Source organism: Lynx rufus, unplaced genomic scaffold, assembly GCF_022079265.1.
Source record: "Lynx rufus isolate CCGP_SWC_20201006 ecotype Redwood Valley unplaced genomic scaffold, mLynRuf1.p SCAF_12, whole genome shotgun sequence".
NCBI classification, from domain to species: domain Eukaryota; kingdom Metazoa; phylum Chordata; class Mammalia; order Carnivora; family Felidae; genus Lynx; species Lynx rufus.
In genome coordinates this window covers 58,124,780-58,149,184 of record NW_025814826.1, presented here as the reverse complement: position 1 = coordinate 58,149,184, position 24,405 = coordinate 58,124,780, and the positions used below count along the sequence as shown (strand labels likewise).

General features: G+C 47.5%; 1 protein-coding gene across 1 annotated transcript in view; it reads left to right on the top strand.

Annotated features, from left to right (window-relative positions):
- ADCY8 (adenylate cyclase 8) overlaps positions 1 to 24,405 on the top strand; it is a 222,390-nt gene that overhangs the window by 179,040 nt on the left and 18,945 nt on the right. Inside the window, exons 12-14 of the mRNA XM_047073816.1 lie at positions 3,283 to 3,455; positions 12,098 to 12,176; positions 23,608 to 23,766. Of these exons, the coding sequence (XP_046929772.1) occupies positions 3,283 to 3,455; positions 12,098 to 12,176; positions 23,608 to 23,766 (411 nt within the window). The remainder of the gene's footprint in view (positions 1 to 3,282; positions 3,456 to 12,097; positions 12,177 to 23,607; positions 23,767 to 24,405) is intronic.

The window sequence follows — 24,405 nt, the reverse complement described above, 5'->3', positions numbered from 1 at the left end:
AGATTCTGGGTCTCCCTCTCTCTCTGCCTCTCCCCAACTTGCACTCTCTCTATGTCTCTCAAAAAATAAGCAAATGTAAAAAAAAAAAATTTCTTTTAAACCTTCAGCTTTTCTCCATTCATTACATTCCATCCTGTACTTACCCACATCCCAGTTTTTTCCTAGATCTACTGAATCCATCGCAAACCTGAAACCCATCCGTGGTTCCTTGTGGACTGCGGACTATAGGGCAGACTTCTCATCGGTCCACATGAGAGTTTTTGCAACGTGGCTTTGCCGACGGTCTCTGCCCTGCCACACCTATGAACCCTTTATGTTACCCGGGTCCCCTGTGGGGGGCATTCTAAAGACTGTGGGGCTTCTGAGTTCCTGGAGTGACTTAAAGAGCACAGAGACTATCATTTGACAGAAACTGAGTAACTGCGTTAAGTCCGGCATCTTCCCACGTTATCGGAAACATGAAATTTATGGGTCCAGACCCAGCTGAAAGAGAGATTTTCACGAAGTCCTAATACTTCGGTAGCTTCCTGTTCATCTCCATTTCCTGGTCCCACTCCCACTATTCATTCAAGCTACGAAAGAGACAGAGGAGAAACTCCTGATGTTATTTATCCAGGGGCCTCTTTCCTTTGATGATCCTGCGGTTTACAGCATCACCATGAGGTTCAGCTTTATACTTTAGGGCGGAAAGTTCCCTAAACTGTGCAAGGCAGTGAGCAGGGTGGTTTGTTTCAGTGGAATGGGGGGAGGTGGTAGAGCTGGAGAGAGAGCACTAACCCGGTTGGTTGAGACCACAAAAAGAAAGATCCGTCAACCCTTCGTGCAGATATGGGACTGTATTTAACTCTGATAATTTCAGACGTCTCAGCAGAGAAAGGAGGCGGGCAATTCATTTGAAATTGATCTGCCTGCCTATGTTCCTGGCTCCCCTTAGGATTTATTATGCGACTTTTTGACATACCCCAGGAGTTCTATAGATTTGGTCTTTGGCACTCTTGAGTTCACGTCATTCCATCTTCATAGAATGTTCTTCCCTTTCCATTTTCCATCATGTGAATCCTGTCCGTCCTTCAGATCCAGTTCAGATCTGCCTGCCCCACAAATCCCTCTTCTCCAAACGTGTATGCCTTCTGCCCCTGTGCTCCATCACACGTGATCACGTTGCTGGCAGAGCACTTTCCATGGCACATTGTCACTGGTGTCTCCACGTCGGCTTCACATCTTAGACCACAAGATGTGGCCCAGGCCATCTCTCACTCACCTTGGAATCCCCAACGCCCAGCACCCATGTCCTGATTGCAATAGCCACTCCATAAATCCTCATTACGCTTTTTTAACTTGACTGTTGTGCCCTCATAAAGTTTTTCTCAAGGGCACAGTCATTTTGACAGCTTTGATTTAATACATGATTCATAATTTGCACTGCTAAAACTGTGCACAGCTCTTCATCATGATGCAGGTAATGATGAAACAGGATGCCTCGGGCCTATTCATCTTTCCTCTCTATTTGGTAAATTGATGGCATGGAGACATCAGGATGAGTTACCCGAAAATCTCGCCAAGGGAAGATCTTAGAGAGGGGAGGAAAACACATCATCCATTTGAGACAAGGACACAACTGGGTTTACTAAGAAAGACAAAAGCGAAGGCCGCCCCAGACATGGGGATCTGTCGGAACACTCCCTTATTCATTCCTGAGTCTACCCGGTGCGTCATAATAGCAGGGGGCCTTTGCTCTCAGTGGGGTCTCGCTTGATATCACTGTTGAATGTGTACATTCATGGGTCAGTTTGGCTTAGGAACTCAATAAAGCTGTTCTGTAGTTGTTTGGAGATTCTAGAAATTCTCGCTGGTCTCCTCTGCCCATACAGAAGTTGTCTCTGTCTGTAACAGGAGAGAGGAGACCTCCGGTTGCTACACGGAGCCATGCATAACAGGGCTAGAATGGATTTTCAGGAATTCTCAAGCTCCGTGTGTCCACTGGAGTCACGGGGACGTGCACAGATGCATCCGGGTGTCCTGGGTGCCATTTGCCAGTTGTGAGAATTCGAGCGATTTACGTGAGCTCTCTGAGCTTCAGTCTACTCACCCGCGAAATGGGAATTACGATGCCCATCCTGGCCAGTTACGTTGAAAATTGCAAGAGAAAAAGTGTGGAAAGATCCAAGTACAGCCATCAAGTGGCCCTTGATGACGCTGGTTTTATTCTTTTTTCCCACTGGATAGTCAGAATCTGAACCTGTTCATCCAAAATGATACAAGGAGCTGCTTCTGTAAGGGAAATAGGCTTCCGGGGAGTGTCCTCCGGAAGGCTGAAATCTGCCTGGGCAGACTGACCCTTGGGGCCCCTCCGGTGTTCCAGCTTGCGTGGTGCCAGACTGGCCCTTTAAATAGCTACTTGTAACATAAGGAGATAGACCTTATCCTGGGTGTGGGGCGGCGGGGCGGGGGGGGTGGTGCTGTGGAGGAACGAGACAGTTTCCAGGACACCTGGAGATGTGCACCAAGGCTTCTCAGCGGCAAGGACACCTGAGCTCACACTTGTCAGAGAAGCGAGGCTAAGTCACAGGAATGAGCTTTGAGCAAGAAGTTGTGGGGTGCGAAGCGGGGGCCCAGGAGGGTCCGGAAACAGCTGTGGGAGTTGCAAGGAGACAGTGAGGCCAAAGCCTACGTTGGGTTTGGACAGTGAAGGGAGATCTGATCCGTCATGGCCTGTGAGCTTCCCACTCGGCAAGGAGAACACCATTTGAGGGAATGGTGGGCCAGGGAAGGCCTTCAAGGCGAGGAGTGGGGTGATGAGGCGTGTGTGAGAGATTCTGGAGAGAGAAAGCCAGCGTGTGTTCAGTGAGGGTCGAGGCCCGCGAGGAGACAGAGGTGCGGAAACCGTTCCAGAACCAGAACGGAAAGAGCTCAGAAGGGGAGACTTCATGGATGTGAGCTCTATGAAGGGAGTGGAGTCTGCAGACTGGGGGTGGCCCGGCTGTGGAATGTGGGGGGGGGGGGGGGAGAAAGGCAGCAGAGAAGAGACCGAGGGTTCTGGCCTAGGGCTGGTGTAAATGGTCCCCAAACACCATGGAACAGAGGCTTGGGAGGTGGTGGTAAGGCACTGATGAGTTCTCTTGGAGGCTTGTTGAACTGGAGGGCAGCCTGAGGTCTCCAAATGGAGGCACTCAGCGGCCATCTGTATCAGGAGACCCCCCCCTCCGCCAGCACCCATGCCGAGGAGAGCGAGCCTCCCACATTCCTGTTGAGTCTGACCGCCTCCCCTCTCTCTCTTCCCAGTACTTCGTCTTCACTGGGGTGTTGGCCATGGTGACCTGTGCGGTTTTCCTCCGCCTGAACTCTGTCCTGAAGCTGGCCGTGCTGCTGATTATGATTGCCATCTACGCTCTGCTGACTGAGACCGTCTACGCGGGCCTCTTCCTGCGCTATGACAACCTAAACCACAGCGGAGAGTAAGTGCCCGCCGTCGCGTGCTCAAAAAGTGCTCGGACTCCCAGTGGGAAAGGGAGCCGTTGGGAAAATGATTGAGATGGAGACACCAAAACCTGGGGACTGTTGGACGTTGACTTCTGTTTCTCAGCTCAGGCACTCGCTAGCCTACCAGTCTAAGCAACATCCCTAGTTCCAATCCTGAACATCAGCTTTATAGACTAGACTGAATAGTAACTAAATAGGAGTTCCGGTCTCCTCCACACCCAATAACTTGCGATTCCTTCCAGTTTCACAGCTCCGAGACGTACAGGATCTGATTATAATTTGGCTGGGGCAGTATTAATAATAGCAGACATCGTGCGTCGGGCACTCACTATGCTCCTTGCACTGTATTGTTTTTGAAATTCAAAAAAGTAGCAAAAAAGAGGGGCGCCTCGGTGGCTCAGTAGGTTGAGCACCTGACTTCAGCTCAGGTCATGATCTCGCAGCTCGTGATTTCGAGCCTCGCGTCAAGCTCTGTGCTGACAGCTTGGAGCCCGGAGCCTGCTTCCGATTCTGTATCTCCCTCTCTCTCTCTGCGCCCCCCCCCCCCCGCAAAAATAAATAAACATTAAAAAAAATGTCTCAGCCTAGATTGCTTAGAACAGAGCCTGAGACAAGGCTGAAGGGCTGGTACACCCCCAGGGCAGTGAAAATAAGGGGAAGAGGGCAGGAGGCAAATGCAAGCTGACGAGGTATTCTGTGGCCATGTGGACTGTGAAGAGATTGAGGAGAGACACTCAGCTGGAATGTCTCTGGATGGGCAGTGAGGTGGGGAAAAGGCAGCTCAGGGCGGAGAAAGGGAGAGGAATTTCTCCATCAGCTCCAGCCCTTTCCTGGCTCTCGTGAGTCACAGCTCATTCTCTGGATGAACTTCCTGGTGACAGCCAGTGGCCCCTCACGCAGACTCCACACCTGCAGTGTGGAGCTTTATCTGAGCTGGAAGTGGCAGAGACAACTCTCCCCTGGTGTGGGAGGCACCGGGCTAACTGAGACCACAAAGGGCCAACCCAATGAGAAAAAGATGAGGCCAAGATCACCCCCAAAAAAACCTCAGAAAATGTGCATGATCCTAATAGGGTGAACGTCTATGAACCAACCCCTGCATAAACAGTGTTAATAACGAGTCGTAGTTACTTCTGCACTCTTAAGAGGGTAAAGTATTTAAGCTATTTTGCTGAAGTTCTCTTCCCCGGCATTCCTCTCCTCTCTTTCTCGTACGCGCCAATTTCTAATGCACTTAATGTGTACCCCTCCCATCTGTGATTTTTTGTGGTTGTTGTTGTTTTGTTTCATTTCTTTTGAGGTTGGGGTGGGGCAGAGAAAGGGAGAGAGAAAGAGAGAGAGAATGCCAAGCAGACTCCACACTCAGTGCAGAGCCTGACACGGGGCTTGATCTCACAACCCTCAGATCATGACCTGAACCGACATCAGGAGTCAGATGCTTGACCGACTGAGCCCCCCAGGCGCCCCCCAGGTTTTCTAAATATGTATTTAGTTATGTCTGTATTATAAATTACTTCTAAAATTATTTTGTTGTCACGCGGTATTGTATTTTTTAGTTCCGTGTGGGTTGATGTCTACAGATGTAATTCTGTCGACAGCTTTCACAATCTCCGCAGCTGTAATATGTTCCTATTATATAATACAAACGTACCAAAATATATTTATCCTTTGACCTATTAATAGCCTTTCAGGCTGTTGGCAGTTTTCCCTACTTAAAAAAACGCTTCAGTGACCATTATCGAAGACCTCTCCTGGAACTTCTATTCGAAAGTAAACTCGCTGCATTGTAGGGTATCCGCATTTCCCACTTTTACGATATTGCCAGATTTGCTCTCCAACGTGCTTAAAACAGTTTCCCTCTCACAAGCCGTGGTCCCGTTGCTTCTGGTTGCCACCCACACTGTCGTTAGACTTTTAAAATTCTTGTGGCATTTATGGGTGTCTCATTATTTTCATTAGTTCCTTGATCATGACTAAGTGTGTGCGTTTTATATGTTTGCTTACTCACCATTTGGATTTCCTTTTGGGTGAATTGTCAGATCATATCCTTTGCCTGCTTTACGTGTTAGGCTGTTTGCCTTTTTCTCACTGGATTTGCAAAGGTTCTTTATGAATTCTAGACGCTAATTTGTGCCTGCTGTACACGTGCATCAGGCACTGTATGTATATTTGATCCCCATGGCAACCGTCTGAAGAACTCAGGCTTGGGGAGGTTAAACAATTATCCCGGGCACGTGGCCAGTAAGGAACAGACCCGGATTCAAACTCGAGTCTTCCTGGCTCCAACGTCCACCTTTGTCAATACCGCGTAAACTTCTTTTAAGTCAAGCTGAAGAAACTCCCACCCCGGATGGCCAGGGTTCAAAGACCATCAGAATAGTTCCAAATTAGGTAACGTGGTTAGTGGCCACCGGTGTCCTGCGGCCAAACAGAGGGTAAAGACGTGTAGGAACAAAATAAGCCACATTTGTGGTAAAAATAAAATTAAGCCAGCTACAACTTAGCTATTTAAAGGGGAGCATAGCTTCTTTTGTTAAATTTTTTTTATGTCTTTCTTTCTTTCTTTCTTTCTTTCTTTCTTCCTTTCTTTCTTATCTTTGAGAGAGAGAAACACAGTACGAGCAGGGGGAGGGGCAGAGAGAGAGAGAGAGGGAGACACAGAATCCGAAGCGGGCTCCAGGCTCCGAGCTGTCGGCACAGAGCCCGACGCGGGGCTCCAACCCAGGAACCGTGAGATCGTGACCCGAGCTGAAATCAAGATTTGGACCCTCAACCGACTCAGCCACCCAGGCGCCCCTGATCTGAGGTCTTCAGCAAAAACTTGTAGTGAAATTGTTAAGTAGGGTTGTGAACGTAAACGTAATCCCAGGCTCACGGCTGCCAGCGTCCGAGTGTTCTTCTCAGCTTCTTCCTGCGCCAAGGTCGGATGAGGCTAGGCTTGACTCCCACTTTGCTTTCAAAGGAACGAAACTAATGAGGAGCGGGAAGCTGCTCGTTCAGCCTTCTCTCTCCGCTACGGTGGAAGTCAGCAGGTCATTCGATGCCACTGTGTATCTCGTTGGCGGCCACAGCCTGCTCATGATGGTTCGGGGGCATTCTGCGGGTTGCTCCTGGGGGTCGGGTGCCCCGGTCACGAGAAGTGCAGAAAACCTTACACCGGGCGGCTGGGCAGCGTCTCCAGAGAGATGGTCCCACATACGTTAGACGGGCGTCTCCCCATCTGCACAACTCCTTGTCTCAGTGGATGACGCTGAGCCCAAAACAAGAGAGGCACCCTCTCCCCCAATATCTTATCAATCCCTGGGGACTCCCGTTCGTCAGCAGCCCTTGCAGAGAAGTACTCTATCATAACACGCGTGAGTACAAGTTTCGGGTTTTAAAGGACTTAGGTTCAGACCCCAGCTCTGCCGTCAACCAGCTGTGGGATCCCAAGGGAATTCGTGAAAAGTGACCATCTCTCTCAGCCCGGCTTTTCCCATCTGTAACGTGGGGGCAATAACCACTCGTCCAGAGTAGAAGTGTCAGAGAGCTCAAATGTGATCATGGAAACTTGGCACAAGGCCTGGCATAGAACAAGCACTTGATGAATACTAGCAATTAATGTCCCACCTGCCCCCTCCACGCTGCAAACGCTACAGTTCTAGAAAGGCCGTTACTCTCATTGCTGCGGTCGCCTAACTGATCTCCCGGCCTCCACTCTCAGTCCACCCCTCTGAAGGCCATCAGAGCCATCTGGTGAACTCATTATCCTTCCGAAAACCCTTAAGGGGCTCCTTATTGCCTCTAAGAAGCTAAAAGTTCAACCTGTTTCTCAAAGACTCCACCCGCCATCCTGGTCTGGCCCCCATGACTCCTCTAGTCTTTTCCTTCTGTAGCTCCAGAGGCCACAGCGTACCCATCCTGTGTTCTAGCCATAGGAAACCAGGCTGGTTACCCGCCCAGGGGGCTTCTGCCAGGTGCATACATCTCCTTATTCCCAGCCCATCCTTCTCAAGGTCCAGCCCAAGGGCAGTAATGCCCCCTCTGAGCGTTCCTCGCTTTTAACCTGTGCGCCTAACCTCTCATTGCACTTCTCCCTCGGTGTTGCCATCATTACTTTTCACGTCCTCCTCTTCCATTAGAGTAGGAGCATTTGGGGGCAAGGACCATTACTCATGCTTATGTTTTGTCACTTAGTGAGGTATCTGGCAGTGGGTGTCCAATTAAAGACTTGTTGGGTGAAACATTAAATACACGAGGGACTGAAAGAAATGTTAGCTCCTTTGGAATCATGTTGTACCACTGAGTCACCGTAAGCCAAGTGTCTGCTCTCCACAACCCTGTGATGTTTGCTCACCATCACCCTTAAACCAAGCGTTCCCCATCCAGTAAGCACTTCTGTGTCCCACCTCTTCTAGGCCCTGCAGATTCACAGATGAATAAGACATTGTTTCTATCTTCAAGGAGCTTAGGGGCAAGAAAGTACAAGAAAGTGCATATAGGAGGGCACAGGGGCTCCTGAGAGAGCATGACTAAGATGTGGATTGACAGCTGGGCTTCGCCACGCACCAGATCAGTGAACTAGAGTGAATCGTTTAACACCTGAGCCTCGGTTTCTTCTTTACTGGAAGAGGGATAATGGTACTTAATTGTTGATGTGACAAAGGGCGAGCAACAGGTATGTAGAGTGTTATCGGAGGCGTGGCACAAAATCAGCACGTAGCTGATGCAGCCACTAGTCTGGGGACAGAATAAAGCATCAGTTCAAACTGATGGTGTATTTTGAGTTTCAAAAGGGGGAAATGGGAACTCATAGCTAAACCAAAACTTTGGCCTCAGGTACGTAATTGCTAAAGCTCTGAACTTGGTGCGTGAGATGTGACTGCACATCTTGACTCTGATAGAAATCAGCTGTGCGAACTTGGACACGTAGCTTCTCCCTGGGCCTCAACCTTAAATCTATAAAATGAGAGCCACCCAAGGGATATTACATCACATAATATGAAATAGAATGGACCCACTCAGCTCACATTGTAAAGTATGTAATTACATGGAATTAGTTTCATTATATACACTGAGTGCCAAAGTAGGTTACAAAAATTGTACGAACCATACAGTCCTAAATTTGCAAACATGTTTTTGCATGGAGCGACATTTAGTTGGCTCCAAGGTATTAACCGTTGTTTTCTCTGGGTGGTAGGTTTCAGGACTACCTTTATTTTCTTATTTGTAATTTGCATTAGCTTCCAAATTGACTACAACTAGTATAAATGCTTCTGTGACAAGGAACCCTCAAACTAAATACTCATTTTTATGAGACATCAGATAGGATGATCTCTAAAGACTGTTCTAGTCCTGGAGAATTACATTATGCTACATGTGTTTTCACTTAATTATGCCTCTTTCTATTAGCATAGGAAGATAATGGTATTAATACCGTGATTTTATTAGTATAAATGAATTAGTTCAAACGTCCTCAGTTTCTCTGCCACCCAATACCAAGCAAAGTATTATAATTTCATACAAATGTTGGTCATTTGGCTCTCTTGGAAGTTCTTCAAAGAATCACAAGAGCTACAAAAAATTCCTTCTAGCTTTACGGTTTTTTAATTGTTCAATGTTTATTCATTTTTGAGAGAGAGACAGAGACAGAGTGGGAGTGGGAGAGGGGCAGAGTGAGAGGGAGACACAGAATCCGAAGCGGGCTCCAGGCTCCGAGCTGTCAGCACAGAGCCCGACGCGGAGCTTGAACCCACAAGCCGTGAGATCGTGACCTGAGCTGAAGTCAGACACTTAACCGACTGAGCCACCCAGGCACCCCTGGCTTCTAAATTTAAATGATGGTTCTTTTTGGATGTTGCTTGGCCTGGCTGACTTTCTCTGAACATTTTGCCGTCTTTACTCAGACTGTAATTCTTCAGTCTGAAATACATCTTAAAGACTAAGAAACCATTCATAATCATTTTCTCTTTGCTTCTGAATTCAATCTAGTCATCTATTTTTCGTCAACCACTGCTTTCAAGAGGCATTTGTGTTTTCTCTTGGAAGCAGGTTGTTAGTGATAAATTGCAGGCCTTACAAAAGGCTTCCACATGACCAAGAAAAGGATGTCAGAAGTGCTAGTCAGAGCAGGAGTTGGAGTTAAACACAGGATGTCTCCCATTCAGACTCAGCCCCGCAGCTATTAAACCAGCTAGCTGAACAAGATCGATGTCCCATACCTAGACAGCCAGTCCCATCTTTTCCTCCTCAAGTCTTATCATCCTGTAAGACCCAGCTCTTGAATTCCCAGAACATCCATCCTGGGTTACTTTCACTTCCCATGGATTCCCATGGCAACAAGGCTGTATTTTGACAATGGAGTATATTGTGTTATGAACGTACTCTCTGTTTGGTCCTTTCCTTTACTGGACCGTCTTGAGGGCAAAAACAATGTGCCGTCTTCGTTTTCCGTATCCCGGCGTGTGCCTGGCACACGTTGGGGCTCAATAATTCTGTGCTTCACTGGGGCTGTAGGGAAGAGACACGATAATGAGTACCATCTATTATTAGCATATTATCTCTAAGAAAAAGCAGATGGAACTAGGAATCCATCAATCTGAATCTTGTTCCAGCCCACAGACGTCCTGGTCCCCTGGGTCCCCGTATGGACAACCACCCCTCCACCCCCGCCCCGGAGAAAGAACAGTTCTGTTCCTGAGTTCTTGTTCTATATGAAAAGTTGGACTGGGCCTGCCCTGTATCAGCTGGGAGGGTCTTTCACATAAAGCTAGATGAGAAACTGGTCTTGGCAGCTGGGCTCTTGTCTCCATTTCTTGAGCCCAATGCTACCCCTGCTCACCTCCAGGGAGGATAGAAAAGAAAAGGGAAGGCCGGAGACTTCCCAGATGGGGCCATATCAGTGTTCACTCTATCCCTCCATCTAAACACTGCATCTCCTCTTTGATGGCTCCTCGTGTCCTTAAGCCTCATCGAGTTAAGTTACTCCCGAGCACACGTGTGCTTGTAGTTGGAAGACAGTAAAACAAGTGAGTGACATGATCTGGGTTTGGTGAGACAAAATATTCGGGCAACCCTGTAGGAAGAGATGGTGGGGGGCAATGCCAGGGGGCTATCGGAAGTTATGGTGGCTGTACTCAGGTGTTGGAGGTAGAGATGGAGAGAGTGGATGGACTGGGGATATATTTGGTCGCAAGAGCAGACATGATTTGGATATTGGGGTGGTGAGGGCTGATTCCTAGGTTTGCTTTTATATTTGGCTCAAGCACCTGGGTGAGTGGATGAGGGGGGCATCGCCTGAGGTGGAGAAAACTGGTAGAAGAACCAGGAGGTGATGGAAAGCAAGTCCCAAGGTCCCTGGAAACAATTTGTCTAAAACATTTTTATTTTGAGTTTTCTTCACTGGCCAATGGAAGCCTGTCAAGGGGACTGTTTATTTCCACAAGCCACCAGTGTCCACATTCAAAGCCTGATGTTGCTTCCTCCAAACCCTTTGCCTCCTGGCCTAGCCTATTCTGGAAAAGGCTTTGTGCTGGGCTAAAATGAAAGAGAGAAAGCGTTTGGAATCAAACAAGGGACTCCTTAGAACTTCTGAATTCCCTGGATGACTGAAAGTCACATCGGTGCTTAAACACACGCTTGCCACTGGCCGTCTTCAGCTGCCTTCCAGCTTGGTCTTCTGGAAAGTCTGGGACAGACCAGACCAGTGACACCTGTTGGGGCAGCTTGTGCCCCAACAAGGACTGAATGGAGTGTTTGGCTTGGGCGGGGAGGAAAGGGGGTGTCAGTCCAGGAGGAGATGATGCACAGGGAACAAAGTCTTTATTAAAAGATAGAAGAATTGAAATGGGATTATAACAGTGCCTGACTCACAGAACTGATAGAAGAATTTTAAAAATTGATGGAAGATTAAAATAGTGTCCAGCTCATAGAGAACTGCCTTAAGAATCTAAACAATCTAAGTGAAAGCACTTAGAACAGAGGAAGCCACATCGTCAGCATCACGTCCCTCTCTCTTCAATAGAACAACATCTAGGGGCACCTGGGTGGCTCAGTCAGTTAAGCGTCCAACTTCGGCTCACGTCATGATCTCACAGTTTGTGGGTTCGAGCCCCGTGTCAGGCTCTGGGCTCACAGCTCAGAGCCTGGAGCCCACTTCAGATTCTGTGTCTCCTTTCTCTCTGCCCCTCCCCTGCTCATGCTCTGTCTCAAAAAAAAAAAAAATTAAAAAAAATAAAGAAAGAAAGAAAAACATCTAAAGAAAAAGGAAGGGATCCTTGTCTTCACATGGATTTTTGTGACAAAGTTGCAAAGCTCTTTGAAGTCTGGAAGTGTTCTGCAAAGGGAAAATATTTTTATCGATGTGAGTACATTGTCGAGATGCCGGATTCTAGATACATCCGCCGGGTGTGACCGAAGTGACTTCCTACCCTTGGGCATCAACTGATTTCTGAGTTAGCCTATGGGGAAACCCTCGGGCCACAGCCCCTATCACCTAGTGGGTGCTCAGGAAATAGTCGCTCCTTTCTGTTTACCCCTGTCCTCTCCGAACCCCGGTTTCCTAATGAGTCTCCTTGGAGCCCCTCCGTGGTCTCCGTGGTTGTAACCCTGTCACCGCTTGCCTTTCTTCTCCCAACAGAGACTTCCTGGGGACCAAGGAGGCGTCACTGCTGCTGATGGCCATGTTCCTCCTTGCCGTGTTCTACCACGGACAGCAGGTAATCCAACACTTAGCACCGACTCCCTTCTGTTACCTGGCATTTCCCACCGCCGTGAAACTGGCCTACAAGACCTCTGCCCTTCCCTGGAGCCAATGACCTTCAGCGGCTTGCAGGAAGTTGTGATTCTTAACCAATCGATTCCTCCTAAAGCCCACCTCATGAAAAGCTAAGCTGACAAAGATGATTTGGCAAGCCGGCTGGTTTTAATGCCTTTTAGGTAAATCTCTTTCAAAGAGATCACAGTTATTTAAAAAAAAAAAAAAAAGAACAAAAAAAACTTTTAATTTCTGCCTGAGGCGAACCAGGATCCCTCCTAATTCTGTTGCCTGGATACGGTCATCCCTGGAGAAGCTGTGTGCTGTGCTATAGATAAGCAGGCGGGTTTGAGTGTCGGCTGAGCTGGTGTTCTAATCCCGCCTTTGACTCACAGTTTGTGGCCTCAGGCAAGTGATTTATCTCCCTGAGCCCAGACCTCCTCTACGCGTCTCAAATAGGATAAAGGGACGTGGAGGGGGAGGGGGGGGTTCCGTCAATTGAGTGTCCGACTTCAGCTCAGGTCTTGATGACAGTTTGAGAGTTCAAGCCCCGCATCAGGCTCTGTGCTGTCAGCTCAGAACCCGCTTTGGAGCCTCTGTCTCCCTCTCACTCTTCCTCTTTCTCCGTCTCTCAAAAATATATAAATATTTGAAATAAAATAGAATAGGATAGCAACACCTGAATAGGGCTGTCTTGAGGAATCAGTGGCGATTACCACGTGCTGCGTTGGCCCTGTGCCTTACAAAAGTATAGGACGTGCTTCGTTACTTCTTTGCCTTAAGCAGAGCAAGTGCCTACCGTTCTGATGCCATTTCCCTATGAGCCTCGGCTCCGCTGGGGTCTGGGGTGGGCACTGTGGCTGGCTCTGTACATAACCCTTGGCCCCAAAGGTTCCAGTCTCCCGGAGGAGAGAAGAACCCAAATGATGCAAAGAGGGACGTGCTATGTGTGGGTCAGGCTGTCTCAGGACTTCAGGAGTTGGAGCCGCAAGAAACGATTCTGCACGGGAGCCTGACACGAGGTCCGCCTTGGAGGTTTGCCTGCTGTGGCCAGTAGGACTTCTCCACGTGGACTCAGACCACGGAGGTTGTGGTGTCCGTCACCTGGGGAGATTTTCCCTCCTTGGTAGTTCCAGGTCCTGCCAGCTCCCCTGCCCTGCCCTAGATCCCGGCCCATCTTTCTGTGGTCTGCATGCCTTTCAAAAAAAAAAAAAAAAGTAACCAGGAAAGGAGAAAAACAAAACAGGAAGGCTCTGGGCTAGAGCAGAAATAGAAACAGAGCCCTGGGAAGTCGCCATGGAAACAGGGAGGTAAGAAACCCTGAGAAACCCTGAAACAGCCCCAGACCCCGAGAACCTAGAAATACACATAAAGTTATGTATGATAAGGGGGAAGGGAAAATGTAGTCAAGGGAGGAAAGGAGGAGTATAAGGACTTGGCCAGGAAAGAGGAGGAGGGAGGAGTCTCGATGTATCAAGTGACTGGTGTGTGCCTTTATTATCTCGTGGAACCCTTCCAACAACGGGATTTGGTAGTTTACAGGTGAAGAAAGTCATACTACTCAGCTAGTTGGCGGGAGAACTAGAAGTCAAACCCGGATCTTTCTCCAGAACCTCCCCCTTTCCACTTCTCTAGACTGGAGAGAGACAGAAAGAAGTTAACACACCAACACAACGGCCCAGGGCAGTCAATCCTGCAGCGGGACTTTGATTTGGTTTTAGATTTTAGCCGGATTTAGGGCAAAACAATAAGGCACACGGCGAGATCTAGCCGTTTCCAGAATTCCTGTAGTGAGGTATTTCTGGATCTGTCAGAGCTGGGGTCATATCTTCCATGTCTTGATGGCTTCTAGAAGTTACAGAGAACTTAGTCGGACGTGCAAATGGCAGCCCATTCGAGGGCTATGAAGACGGAGTCAGAGGAGAGGATCAGAGAAACATACCCGTGCTCCCCACCCCCCACCCCCGTCCCAGGTTTGCAAGTGACAAATGAGCAGCCCTCAGAGCTAATTAAGACAGAGCAAATTCTGAAGTGAGAGTCCTCATCCCAAATTAAGAAAGATGTTCCTTCCTCCTCTGTCACCTTAAGGAATTATTTTGTGCCCTGGCAATGCTCCTTCTCCAATACCCCTTTAATGTTCTGATTCAATTTATTCTGTTCTCCGTTTGTCCTGGGAAACTGACAACCTAACCGTGTTAAGTTTATGCATAAAGTAGTAGTATATTTGTGCATAGCGAGGGTCTGCATGGTCAAGTGACATCTGATATGTTTCCCTCTTATTTTTAAAAAATTTTTAATGTTTATTTATTTTTGAGAGAGAGAGAGAGAGCACAGCTGGGGAGGGGCAGAGAGAGAGGGAGACAGAGGATCCGATGCAAGCCCCACGCTGTCTGTGCAGAGCCCCATGAAGGACTCGAACTCACAAACCGTGAGATCAAGATTCGAGGCAAAGTCAGGTTCTTAACGGACTGAGCCACGCAGTTCCCCCCCCCCCTCTTATTTTCAACTTTCAGAAGGCTCTGAAATTACATAGTCACATCCCATAATGGTAGCAGTTACAGGTATCCAGGCTCTGGAGTGGGAGAGAAGTATTCAAACCGCAATTCTGCCACGTGGTGGCCATGTGACCTTCAGCAATTTACGTAACTCTTCGAGCCTCAACTTTCCCACCTATAAAATGGGTACCATAATAACATTTTCGACTCCATGGGGTTGTTATAATATCGTATGAGAACATAACTATAATATACTTATCCCCGTGGTTTGCACAAAGAAGCTTTCAAAAATGGTAAGCTATGGATATTTTACTTGGAAAACAAGCCCGAGACAAGCAGGTAAAATACTACTATCCGTCTGGTCCCAAGTCATCCGAGGTCATAAAACCAATAAGGAAAACCAGACAGAAGCAGGAATCCGTTACCTGGGTCCATTACCTCTCCACCACATGTCCCTGCCTCTCTTTGTTAGAAGATTCTTTCTGCAGGATTGCATCACTTCTCTGTCCTCTGCCAGGGTCCTGTTTATCTGAACCAAGTCTGTCCACTCCTGCCTCCTGGGTCTGCTACCTGCCTCCACCAGTTTCCCTTTGTGACTCAGCGGCCCTCGATTTTTTTTTTAAGGCTGAATAATGCCCACTGATGCCTGGTACGCAGCAGCCAGCCCGGTGGGAGCATGGGTAATTATATGCCTCCAGAGGGACTGAGGGCGTTATGTAACTGAGCAGTTAGGAAATTTCATCTTGTACATACGTCGAGGTGATATGCCATCGCTTCCTCCTCCCGTGAGGCAGGTGAATGTTCTAAATGTTGGACAGGAGTGAGCGGTCGGGTGCCTCTTGCTTCACCTGGTTCACTCGCAGCCCCCGAGGTGTGGACTTTGCCTCGGGGGCTCCATTTATAACAGAGGAACCATGTGTAGTCTATGCACAGGGACAGAGGTTAGTAAGGTCTCCAGTCACCTCCCGGTCAGATAAAGACAGGCACTGGGACGGTGTGGCTTCGAAGGGAAGACCCAAGCGTCGGAACAAAATCTTCTTCTTTGTTCAATGTTTTTTATTCATTTATTTTGAGACGGGGGGGGGGGGCAGAGAGACAGGGAGAGAGAGAGACTCCCAAGCAGGCTCCACACCATCCGTGCCAGAGCCCCATGAGGGGCTCCATCCAACAAACCCGTGAGAGAATGACCTGAGCTGAAACCGAGAGTCGTACGTGCAACTGACAGAGCCGCCCGGGTGCCTTCATGGGAACCAAATATTCTTAAATTTGAATCTCAGCAGTGTCACTGGAGGATGGGTGACATGGAGAAATTCAAGCCCCTAGAGCTGCCCGTGCTTAACCTGTAAAAAGAACAGGATGACCTCACCAGCGAAATGGGACTAAATAAAGTGCCGACCTTGCTGAGTTGTGTGATGAAACGTAGGAAGTGCCTGGAACCGCCTGGGCCAAGGCGAGAGCTGGGCCAGTGTCAGCCATCATGATGTGCTAAAAGCCTGGCCCAAGGCTGATGGACGGTATGTGTTCGTTCTCGAGTACTCTTCTCGTAGAGCCAGTTCTCTCGTGCTTTGGTAACACTCAAGAGAGAGATGGCATTTCCAAGTCCACTGACGTTTCTTAAGCAAATGCTGAAGAATTTTCCTTTTTAAAAACTCACCGCCCATGCCTCCCACGTGTTTTTCCTGCTCCCCGCCCAGGTCTGCTCAAACCACCGTGTTCATTTTTTTTTCAATAGGAAATGTATTGTCAAATTGGTTTCCATACAACACCCAGAGCTCATTCCAGCAGGTGCCCTCCTCCATGCCCATCACCCACTTTCCCCTCCTCCCCACCCCCCATCAACCCTCAGTTTATTCTCAGTATTTAAGGGTCTCTTATGGTTTGGCTCCCTCCCTCTCTAACTTTTTTTTTTTTTCAAACCACTGCGTTCAAATGATCTCTTTTCTTTTTTTATTATTTTTTTAATACGAAATTTATTGTCAAATTGGTTTCCATACAACACCCAGTGCTCATCCCAACAGGTGCCCTCCTCGATGCCCATCACCCACTTTCCTCTCCCTCCCACCCCCCATCAACCCTCACTTTGTTCTCAGTTTTAAGAGTCTCTTAGGTTTTGGCTCCCTTCCTCTCTAACCTCTTTTTTTTTCCTTCCCCCCCCCCCATGGTCTTCTGTTAAGTTTCTCAGGATCCACCTAAGAGTGAAAACATATGGTATCTGTCTCTCTCTGTATGACTCATTTCACTTAGCATCACACTCTCCAGTTCCATCCACGTTGCTACAAAAGGCCAGATTTCATTCTTTCTCATTGCCACGTAGTACTCCATTGTGTATATAAACCACAATTTCTTTATGCATTCATCAGTTGGTGGACATTTAGGCTCTTTCCATCATTTGGCTATTGTTGAGAGTGCTGCTACAAACATTGGGGTCCAAGTGCCCCCGTGCATCAACACTCCTGTATCCCTTGGGTAAATTCCTAGCAGTGCTATTGCTGGCTCATAGGTAGATCTAGTTTTCATTTTTTGAGGAACCTCCACACCGTTTTCCAGAGAGGCTGCACCAGTTTGCATTCCCACCAACGGTGCAAGAGGGTTCCCGTTTCTCCACGTCCTCTCCAGCATCTATAGTCTCCTGATTTGTTCATTTTGGCCACTCTGACTGGCGTGAGGTGATAATCTGAGTGTGGTTTTGATTTGTATTTCCCTGATGAGGAGCGACATTGAGCATCTTTTCATGTGCCTGTTGGCCATCTGGATGTCTTCTTTAGAGAAGTGTCTATTCATGTTTTCTGCCCATTTCTTCCCTGGATTATTTGTTTTTTGGGTGCCGAGCTTGGTGAGTTCTTTATAGATTTTGGATACTAGCCCTTTGTCCGATATGTCATTTGCAAAAATCTTTTCCCATTCCGTTGATTGCCTTTCAGTCTTGTTGATTGTTTCCTTTGCTGTGCAGAAGCTTTTAATCTTCATGAGGTCCCAATAGTTCATTTTTGCTTTTAATTCCCTTGCCTTTGGAGATGTGTCCAGTAAGAAATTGCTGCAGCTGAGGTCAGAGAGGTTTTTTCCTGCTTTCTCCTCTAAGGTTTTGATGGTTTCCTGTCTCACATTCAGGTCCTTTATCCATTGTGAGTTTATTTTTGTGAATGGTGTAAGAAAGTGGTCTAGTTTCATCCTTCTGCATGTTGCTGTCCAGTTCTCCCAGCACCATTTGTTAAAGAGACTGTCTTTTTTCCATTGGATATCCTTTCCAGCTTTGTCAAAGATGAGTTGGCCATACTTTATGGGTCCAATTCTGGAGTCTGTATTCTATTCCACTGGTCTATGTGTCTGTTTTTGTGCCAATACCATGCTGTCTTGATGATTACAGCTTTGTAGTAGAGGCTAAAGTCTGGGACTGTGATGCCTCCCACTTTGGTCTTCTTCTTCAAAATTACTTTGGCTATTTGGGGTCTTTTACGGTTCCATACAAATTTTAGGATTGCTTGTTCTAGCTTTGAGAAGAATGCTGGTGCAATTTTGATTGGGATTGCATTGGATGTGTAGATAGTTTTGGGTAGTACTACCTGAGAGCAAATGATCTCTTTTCTTAAGACATTCCTCTGTCTTTCGTTCTTCTCCCTCCACCACTGAGCCAAGAGCAAATCAAAGGCAGAGAGTGATTTTCACCCATCTTTGTATGCCCAGCACCTTGCACACAGTAGGGGCACTACCCACTAGATCTTTAGTAAACTGGAAAAGAAATTTCATAATAGGTGATGCCTGCCTGCACGAGACCTGCTTTCTCAAGAGACAGAGCTGTACTTAAGACTGTTTTTAAAAATTTTTTTTAATGTTTATTTAATTTTGAGAGAGAGAGAGAGACAGAGCATGAGCTGGGGAGGGGCAGAGAGAGAAGGAGAGACAGAATCTGAAGCAGGTTCCAGGCTCTGAGCTGTCAGCACAGAGCCGGACGCGGGGCTAGAACTCACAAACCGCGAGATCATGACCTGAGCCGAAGTCGGACGCTTAACCGACTGAGCCACCCCAGCACCCCGGATTAGAGAGTCTCTTTATGGACATGCCTTCAACGCCGTGGCCAGCGGTCACCAATGGGAGGTGTGTTCTTGCTTGTAACTGGAAAATCCTTGCTGAAACGGACTCCAGTGCTCCAGACTCCCCTCCCTGTGTTTCTGAGTTGAATTCAACCAGATGAAAGGTTTTCAGACAGAAGAGAAATACAAAAGTATCTGCTGCTTCAACCAAGCATGCATTTTTAAGGAGAATGACAAAACATTTCATTTGGATAAGAAAATTCTGTCCTGCGATGCGACAGATTAAGATTTGATGCTCTTGAATCTGAGGGGGGAAAAGTGAAAGCACAGCTTTGATCAGACCTTATCCACTGCTGCCTTGAATTGTAGCGGTAGTACCTTCCCAATCTGCATTTGAGGCATTTCAGAATTCTTTTGCACGCCTCGTGTGATTTGGCCCGGGTCATAGATCCATATAATAATCCGTGCCTCTTGAACTAGACATGATGGGGATGACTCTCCTCATTTTTTAGAAGGGGAACCAAAATACAAGAAGTGGAATGACTTTCCCAAGGTCACACAGCAGAACAGTCGAGACCAGCATTCTTTGGTGCGATCTGCGGTCTCCCCTCTTTTTTTCCTTTTTTTCTGGAAAATTTCAAACATATACAAAAGCTCATGGAATGTATAATGAGCTCACAGCTTCGACAGTCATTAACTCATGTGTCTTTTCCCACTTATCTCCCTATTGATTTTGCTCATGGCTCCTTCCCAATCACTTTGAGGCAAATTCTAGATGTCCTGCTGTTTCATCTGTAAATGCTTCAATATGCGCCCAAAAGATGAAAGAATGTTAACCTCATCACAATGCTATTAAACACTTTAAAAAAGAAAGTGGTGCTTCTTTAACATCGTCAAAACCTCTAGGCAGTGTTTCAGTTTCTTGATTGGTTTATAATTATATTTTTAAGTTTGTTTATTTAAATTGGAATGCAGATAAAATGCACGTATTGCCATGGGTTGGTAGGTCTCTTAAGCCTTTTTTTTTTTTTTAATTTTTTTTTCAACGTTTATTTATTTTTGGGACAGAGAGAGACAGAGCATGAACGGGGGAGGGGCAGAGAGAGAGGGAGACACAGAATCCAAAGCAGGCTCCAGGCTCTGAGCCAACAGCCCAGAGCCTGACGCGGGGCTCGAACTCACGGACCGCGAGATCGTGACCTGGCTGAAGTCGGACGCTTAACCGACTGCGCCACCCAGGTGCCCCTTAAGCCTTTTTTAATTTAATTAAAAAAAAATTTTTTTTAATGTTTGTTGATTTTTGAGAGAGAGAGAGACAGAGTGCAAGTGGGGGAGGGGCAGAGAGAGAGGGAGACAGAATCCCAAGCAGGCTCCAGGCTCTGAGCTGTCAACACAGAGCCCAACGTGGGGCTCGAACCCACGAACCATGAGATCATGACCTGAGCCAAAGGCACATGCTTAAGTGACTGAGCCACCCAGGCGTCCCTGTTTTTTCTTCATTGGTAGTTACATTTAGAAACGGCCAGACTTAGGTTCAGTTTTTTTCTACGAAACTATATTATTGGTTGGTTTTGTGAATAACTGTTAACAGGCACATAATACCTGCTTATCTTTTTGTCTGCTAGCAGCTATTGACAAGAATAGCCTCTGTTTGCTTATTTTATAGGTGGTGATATCTCAATTCTGTCAATACTCTGTAATTCATTGGCTGGAATACAATTTGAAGGAGAACCTTCTCCTCCAAGTACAGCTCATAAAGCAAAAGTAGGATAAATGCTTAATTCTTTCCCTATAAATGCCTTCCCTGTAAGTTTCCCAGTCTGTTCCCAAACACCATCCAGAGATGATCAGTGAGGTCTTGTGTCCTAAGTGTTGTTGTGAACTGATGCATTCTGCCACATTTCCTGTGTTGCAGTCCACGGCAATCATCATTCTTATTAAAGCTCAATCGGGGTGCCTGGGTGGCTCCGTCGGGTAAGCGTCTCACTTCAGCTCAGGTCATGATCTCGTGGTTTGTGGATTCAAGCCCTGCATCCGGCTCTGTGCTGACAGCCCAGAGCCTGGAGCCTGCCTCAGATTCTGTGTCTCCTTCCCTCTCTTCCTCTCTCTTCCTCCCTTTCTCTCTCTCTCTCTCTCTCTCTCTCTCTCAAAAATAAACATTAAAAAATTTTTTTTGAAAAAGCTCATTTGTCACATCTTTGACACGTGGGAACCTAGTCACGTAAGGCCCGTAGTCTCCGGGGGTCTACCTACTTTCTGATCTGAAAGATGTTCCAGGCTTGCACATTTTCTGCCCTAAACTTTAGCCATTTCTGCCAAGAGTGCAAGGTCATTTTTGTAGGAATCGATATTTGGAAACCACGACAGGAAGGCCCATTGCTCTAGATTTTCATTATTTCTAGGCGCTTTTTTTTTTTTTTCCAGTGGGCAAAACTAGGAAGTACCATGAGTTCACGGTGATATTTACAGGCTTTTGGCTTAGACCCATCCATTTTGTATCTCCATCTCCTTTTTCCCTTCCCAGAAAGGCCAGTTGTCAGTGACACCAATGCAATTACCCATTTGCTATACCCTGCAATTCACATGCAGTAGTCTAACGGTAATATACAGACACTACCACCTACAATATGATTGCTGTAAACAGTTTTAAGATTCCTTTTGAGTTCTTTTTATGCTCAGAGTATCTCCCTCTCCAAATGTGTCATCAAATTATTGTGTGAAAGACATTTGGAGTATATCCTCCCAGTGTGCTTATACATGTAGGTTCATTTGCTTGACTGTTTGTTTGTTTGCTTGTTTGTTTATTCTTACAGAGTCTTTTTAAACATCTCTTTAGGGGCGCCTGGGTGGCGCAGTCAGTTAAGCGTCTGACTTCAGCCAGGTCACGATCTCGCGGTCCGTGGGTTCGAGCCCCGCGTCGGGCTCTGGGCTGATGGCTCAGAGCCTGGAGCCTGTTTCCGATTCTGTGTCTCCCACTCTCTCTGCCCGTCCCCCGTTCATGCTCTGTCTCTCTCTGTCCCAAAAATAAATAAACGTGGAAAAAAAAATTTTTTTTAAATAAAAAAAAAAATAAGTAAACATCTCTTTAGTTTTATAATTAAGTAAAATGTTTCCATGATTCAACAACAGCCAGGTTTATAAAAAAGGATATAATTTTAAAACTTTAAATTCGTTCCTTATTTCTCACTCTACTCCCTCCCTTTCTCATCTCATTGGTAATGAGTTTTTGTATTTTATTTTTTATTCCTCAATTTTCCCATAAACAAAGAAAAATATATATGTGTGTGTGTGTGTGGAGAAGTAGATGCTCCCATTTTTAGATCAATGGTGACATACTATACACGCTTTTCTCCATGTTGGAGACTAATCCATCAGAGTATAGAGAAACAGTCTTCCTTTTTTTTTATAAGTTTATTTATTTATTGAGAGAGAGAGCAGGAGTCGGGGAGGGGCAGAGAGAGGGAGAGACAGAATCCCAAGCAGGCTCCATGCCATCAGCACAGAATCCAATGCGGGGCTCAAACTCAGGGACCGTGAGATCATGACCTGAGCCGAGATCAAGAGTCAGACGCTTAACCGACTGAGCCACCCAGGTGCCCCAGTCTTCCCTTTTTTTTTTTTCATAGCCGTACACAAAAGTTTATTCAAGCAACAAAATGAGCACTTGGGTTGTTTCCAGCTTTTGCTGTTACAAATTCTGCTGAAGGAATAATCTTGTGCCTCTGTCTTTCCATATTTTTACCATCCACTGAGACTTTCATGTAAGACAAAGGAAAGAAACTAGCTGATGTTTCAAGCCCTTGAATTCAGGGCACGTGTTTGACCAGGCATCATAGGGCTCATTTCTACAGTTAGAGACTTGGAAATAATGGCATCCCCAAAGCTGTGGTAAATACGGTGTGTGAGAGTCTTCCAGAAAAGAAGCTGTCCACCTTCCAGTGCAGGGACACTGAGACAAAAAGGAGCTAATGATGTGCGTTGAGAACCTACTGTGAGCCACGTGCCTTCTCTGCAACTTGCTGAATAATTCTGCTGCCAGCCCTGCGTGGTCAGCAGTATTCGTCCCAACTTTAAAGATGAGGAATCCGTGAACGGAGTCACGAGTTCAGGTTACAGTGTTTAAATGTGGCACCGGGACTCTAAGCCAAGCCACCTCTGTGTCCCAGCTCAATGCATGATCCTTCCATTGTCACCTCACTCATCCCTTCTCTTGTCTAGTGATGAAGAGCTCAGATTCTGGAGATGGACTCTGGAGTTAGCTCCAATCCAGGCTTCCCCACTAACTTGGGTGCAACTCTGGTCAAGTCCCTCTAAACCCCGTTTGCTTTAACTGACTCATCTGCAGAATGAGGATGGATCCCGATGACCTCGCTGTCGAGGCCGTTGTGTCATGAAAGGAGTGAACAGATGTATGTTGCTCAGAACAATCCCCGGCACATAGGGAAGCCCCATCTAAGTGTTGGCTGGCTGTGTTATCGGAACCGATTCGTGGGGTCAGCAACACTGACAGAGCATCTGTCCTGCACAGGGAATGTTGCTACATGGTGAGGATATCGTTGAGCGTGTACGAGGACCCCTGACCTCCTAGCACCTGCAACCTAGTAGACGACCCAGGCATCCTCAGTAAATCACACAGTCGCAAAGTCACGGGTACCTTAATGGTAGCAAGGGGAGGTGCACAGCCCTGTGGAGTCTGGTCACCCTCCGATCTCTTGGCATTGCAGAATGCCCCTCAGAACCGTTCGGCTCGGGCTCTGTTTTGTGTGTGACGGGTTCCAGAGAAGGCTTTTCCGCATCCCACGCTGCGTCCCTGAGCCCGTACCCCGAGAGCTCACCTGTTTCCCTCCTCTTTCTCTCTCGTGCCCGGCAGCTGGAGTACACGGCCCGCCTGGACTTCCTTTGGCGAGTGCAGGCCAAAGAGGAGATCAACGAGATGAAGGAGCTCAGGGAGCACAATGAGAACATGCTCCGGAACATTCTACCCAGCCACGTGGCCCGCCACTTCCTGGAGAAAGACCGAGACAACGAGGTGAGCCCGGGCTTGTCCGGCCGCGAGGGAGGGTGGTGGTGGGCACACTGGTCCCGGGCTCCGGGAGAGTTCTGCTGTCCTCACGTCGGCACACGAGAACGGAGACCATGCTACCACCCCCAGAGTGCCAGGCTACCCAGGCTGCCTAGCGCCCGTGAGGTTTGCGCCTGGCCTCCCCGACCTCGGGCGTCTCACCTGTAAGATGGACATAATGAGATCACCATTGCGAGACTGGGTTGAAATTTAAGTTTTACGTACGTCTGTGCATATGTTGATGTGTGTGCATGGAGTGGACCCTCCGGTGTCTCCCTCTCTGGGGGTGAGATGTTACCACTGATGTCACCTGCTGATGCGCTGAAGACGTTTGAGTTTGTGACCCTTGCCTGAGGATAGGACTAGGAGAGATCCCGAGGGTCCATTCCCCATCCAAGTCACCGCAACAAGACCAGCGGAAGAGAAGTAAAGGGGGTTAGTACGCTGCTGCTTGAATAGTCTTGATGAGCCTGGGCCCCGGGGATCTCCCGGATGCACGTCAAAGCACCGCCCACCCTCCTCAATCAGCAGATGAAGCTCTCTGGAATCGGCTTCAGGCCTGGCTTTCTCCGGGCCGCCTAAGGTCAGGGGCTTTGTCGCAAGAGC